We start from the raw sequence: 4945 nt of genomic DNA on the forward strand, positions 1-4945 counted from the left end.
ACCTGTCTTAAGCCATATAGCCCGTACCCGAAATTTGTACTTTGATGGAACTCCAGACGAATCGGCCATTCTTCTTTCTGTTTTACATTTTCAGAGATTAAAATATCAAATAATAGGATTTTTTTTACCACTGATTCAAATATATTACCGGGACGTTAACAGTAAGAGAGATGACGTAATCAACAATGGTATCCATAATGAATATTTTAGACGAGATTAACTGTCGTTAGTCAGTAGGATATATATACATCTCTGTAGATAATGAGACACTGAAGTATACCGAGGAGTAAGGGATACGGAGTTTTTAACAAATAGTCGTATCTAGACATTATTTTGATATAAAACTCTGTAGCTATAGATGTTTTCCCATTTATTGTGAATATAAATGATACAGGTGGTATTAAATTACCTCTTCAATCATTTCACGATTAATTTTTCTTTTAAATATTTCACCTTCAACTTTTTGCAGTCAAAGAAAACGGACACTGCTTTCTTTTTCTTTCCTATTCCATATCCCCCTCCCCATTGCTCTCATTGTCTTCCCTATCCGATATCCTTCCTCTTTTCCCATTGTCTTCCCTATCCGATATCCTGCCCCTTCTCCCATTGTCCTCCCTATCCGATATCCTGCCCCTTCTCCCATTGTCTTCCCTATCCGATATCCTTCCCCTTCTCCCATTGTCCTCCCTATCCGATATCCTTCCTCTTTTCCCATTGTCTTCCCTATCCGATATCCTGCCCCTTCTCCCATTGTCTTCCCTATCCGATATCCTGCCCCTTCTCCCATTGTCCTCCCTATCCGATATCCTGCCCCTTCTCCCATTGTCTTCTCTTTCCGATATCCTGCCTCTTCTCCCGTTGAATTCCCTATCATATATCCTGCCTCTTCTCCCATTGTCTTCCCTATCCGATATCCTGCCCCTTCTCCCATTGTCTTCCCTATCCGATATCCTGCCTCTTCTCCCGTTGTCTTCCCTATCCGATATCCTGCCCCTTCTCCCATTGTCTTCCCTATCCGATATCCACCCCCTTCTCCCGTTGTCTTCCCTATCCGATATCCTACCCCTTCTCCCAACGTCGTCTCTATCCGATATCCTGCCCCTTCTCCCATTGTCTTCCCTATCCGATATCCTGCCCCTTCTCCCATTGTCTTGCCTTTCCGATATCCTGCCTCTTCTCCCGTTGTCTTCTCTAACCGATATCTTGCCTCTGATCCCATTGTCTTCCCTATCCGATATCCTGTCCTTAGTCAAATTTTAATTGCTCTAGTCTGTTTACGAATCATGCTTGAATTCAGAATGATTTTTTTTCACTTCCGTTCTCTTCTTTCCTGTCCGTCTCCCCTGTTCTCTGACCCATATTATTCGCTTTCCCATATTTCCCTCAATTTCTCATCTAATTGTAGTCCGCTTCCCTTTGCTTTTTTTCGATAATTGTCCACAGTCATGTCTCAATATCCTCTCCCAATTTTACCCTGTTCGCTGCCACGTCACATCTGCTACTGATAATGCCGTTCCCTTGTTGCCGTTTGCTTCCTGTCCGTGTCACTTGTCCCCTGACCTCTGTTCCATCTGACGCTATACATATGGATGATTATTTATCACACAGATTCTTGGCTGTTTATTCGCCGAGCGTGTGGACATTCATCAATGGTCAACATATGGGACCAATGCCAAATTTTCAATAGTAATTTTCCACACGAGGGGTTTAGGGGCCGACCCCAAACGGGTCTCTGCCGGTCACTATTGTCCCGGATGCTGATTGTAGGACACGGAACCGGACAATTCACACAATGATGCGTATAATATCTGGTAATAACACTGACGAAGATCCGAGTCAGAATGATTGTATCGTGGACAAACTCAGTGGTCAGTTATTTGGATTACTGACCTGTTCTTTAGTCAATTGATGGTCATCTCCATATGTCGAACAAAAACTCTTATTGAATTCGTTCAGAGATTTAAAATTATATGACTGTATAATAGAAAAAACGAACGACGTTTCATTATATCCGGATAATTAATTCCTTTTGAGCTGGTATCAAGTTTCAGTAATGTCCTTTGGACGAGGAGGTGGCTGTTAGAATGTCCATTCAGTTCTGACGAGGAAATTGTATCACGAAAACTTAGTACGGTTTTGATATTTGCGTGTGAACGTAGAGCTCAAATTCCTATTTATAATTAGTTTAAATCCGTTTTATTGACAAATACCTAACCACATCTAATCTTATTCCCACAAAAGGTTATTGTAAGAGAGTTGTATCACTTGGTCACTTTCTACAAATACAGAACTACCGTAAAAGCTATTATCGGATAACAACGAGGTTCGACAGTAGTAATTCACAACCCAATTACATCGACATATTTGATAGAAATTTTTTAGATAGCTCGGTCAATTTTTGTTTGGTCTAGGATTAGAATTATATACAATTATAATTTTGAAAGATATAAAAATGTATCGCTACATAGTACTAAACTCAGCATATTACAAGTTACTTTCGAATCTATTTTCGAGTGATGCAATTCGTCTTATCAATTTCGTCCGTAATACAATCAATTCAGTTCCTGGCTTATCTCTCCCCTCCCCTCCACAACCCCCAACACAACTCCACCCCATCCAACAACCTTCATCTTTGTTTTTTGTTTTTGTTTTGTTTTTTTGTTTTTTTGTTTTTTTTTTTGGCCGGGGGGATGTTTTTCTATTTCATAAATATTTTATCAGGAAAATCACAATAAAATGAGTTATTCTACTATTTGATCGGGTGCGATGACATAGAGAAAATAAATGATATTGTAGAATCAATCCGTTTCTCATGAACTTTTACGTCAGTACATTATAAACAACACAATATTCGCGAGTTGCTAAAGCCGACACTTTAAACACAATTACATAATAAATGATTGGTAAGCTGATGAGTTTGCTAAGTCTGTTTCCTCGTACATTTGGTACATTGATTAGGTCCGATGCTATTTTTCAGATGTAAGGTAATTTTATATCGAAGTTTAATAGAAAATCTATTTGAAGCCAATGTGATTTTATTTCTAGCTCCTACTGAATTGTGTCGCTTCCTATTTGAAAAGTGATATTTCTTTTTTTGTGCTTTGTTATATATTGCCATTTCTTGACATTTTTCTGCGTTTGCTTGTGTCGTTGAAAAGGTTGCAGAGTCCCAATGGGAAGACATTGAAGCAAATGGCCTTAATTATTGATCGTTGTGGTACTACTTTGTGGAATTGCAGAAATATATTTGCACAATTTCTTAATTTCAAGTTTTTGAGATAACTTCACTGAAATGCCGAAGTTGATAGTCCAGGGTTAGACGCCGAGAACCATAAGTATACAACCTACTTCTAACTGTGATCTAGTGCCGATTCCAAGTCATCTTTTGTCGAGTGTGAAGTTCTAAATGAGATTTATAAGTACAGTGGCTGTCGTGATGATGTCTGGTTGTGCTAGTCGTATTGGTTCAGGCGAGATGTTGATGTCGGGGGTGGGGTGAGGGTTGGGTGAGGATGGGGTTGGGGGGGGGGTTGATTATTTTCTTGTTCCGTTTACGAAATTTTCATTTATAGGTTGAAATATACAGTGTTTATTTTGCTGTTTTTCTCGTTGTCACCCGTTGGCTAGAGAACGGGCGACTGTTTGAACCAATACTTTTTGCTATATTCGCAAAATGAAATAAAAAATAAAAATGATTATTAATAAATAAAAGTGCAAGTTGCCTCAGTTTGCTATTTCCCTTGTACTTATTAAATAGTGACCACGTGATTTTGATCTTTAAAGCTTGAACGATATCGTAGAGCAGATGTGATTGTTAGCTCTTTAACCAGACGACGCAAGTACTTTAACTGTTTACGTGATTGATACTGAGAACATAGAGAGATAGACATTCATTGACAGGGTTTCATTTAAATAGATATCACGTTTTAAGTGATTTACATTATGTTACAGTTTTAAACAATTAATATCAAGGTCAATGTGTACGTCGGACGATGAAGAGATGAACGAATTTCCCTGAACATGGACATTTTATAATTTTGCAGAATAACTGTTTCTCTACAAACAGAGTTAACAGTAAACAAGTAAAGAAAACAACAATATAAAGTGTTTATTTCTTATCGTAAAGGCAAAAAATGGATTGATCGTGAGGAACACAACATGAAATACAACTAACAGACTTTTAAAAACCATGATTTGGAGGAACACAACATGAAATACAACAAACAGACATTTGAAAAGCCAGGATTTTGAGAAGCACAACATGAGTTACAAATAACAGGCATGTAAAAACCATGATTAAACTGTACAAAAGAAAACAATTAAGGTTGATAGATCATCACTTGTTCTCAGATCACCTCGTCATAGTGGTACTTAATGGTGACTTAGTAGTGACTTAGTGCCTAGGAGTGGAACAGCAGATTACTATGATAAATTAGACTTACCATCATGCCTGGGAGTGGAACAGCTGATTATGATGATAAATTAGACTTACCATCATGCCTGGGAGTGGAACAGCTGATTATGATGATAAATTATACTTACCATCATGCCTGGGAGTGGAACAGCAGATTACTATGATAAATTAGACTTACCATCATGCCTGGGAGTGGAACAGCTGATTATGATGATAAATTAGACTTACCATCATGTCTGGGAGAGGAACAGCTGATTATGATGATAAATTAGACTTACCATCATGTCTGGGAGTGGAACAGCTGATTATGATGATAACCTAGACTTACCATCATGCCTGGGAGAGGAACAGCTGATTATGATGATAAATTAGACTTACCATCATGTCTGGGAGTGGAACAGCTGATTATGATGATAACCTTGACTTACCATCATGCCTGGGAGAGGAACAGCTGGTTATGATGACAACTTAGACTTACCATCATGTCTGGGAGAGGAACAGCTGATTATGATGATAACCTAGACTTACCAT

At 38.4% G+C, this 4945-nt stretch overlaps 1 protein-coding gene across 1 annotated transcript; it reads right to left on the bottom strand.

The window, feature by feature from the left end:
- Positions 1–469: 469 nt before the first annotated feature.
- LOC132552278 (keratin-associated protein 6-2-like) lies at positions 470–1219 on the bottom strand. The gene has a single exon (XM_060216441.1). It carries the CDS (start codon positions 1217–1219, stop codon positions 470–472), a length of 750 nt encoding a protein of 249 aa, XP_060072424.1.
- Positions 1220–4945: the final 3726 nt, after the last annotated feature.

The sequence above is a fragment of the Ylistrum balloti genome, unplaced genomic scaffold (assembly GCF_031769215.1).
Source record: "Ylistrum balloti isolate Yb309-2 unplaced genomic scaffold, AGI_CSIRO_Ybal_v1 Utg370242, whole genome shotgun sequence".
NCBI classification, from domain to species: Eukaryota; Metazoa; Mollusca; class Bivalvia; order Pectinida; family Pectinidae; genus Ylistrum; species Ylistrum balloti.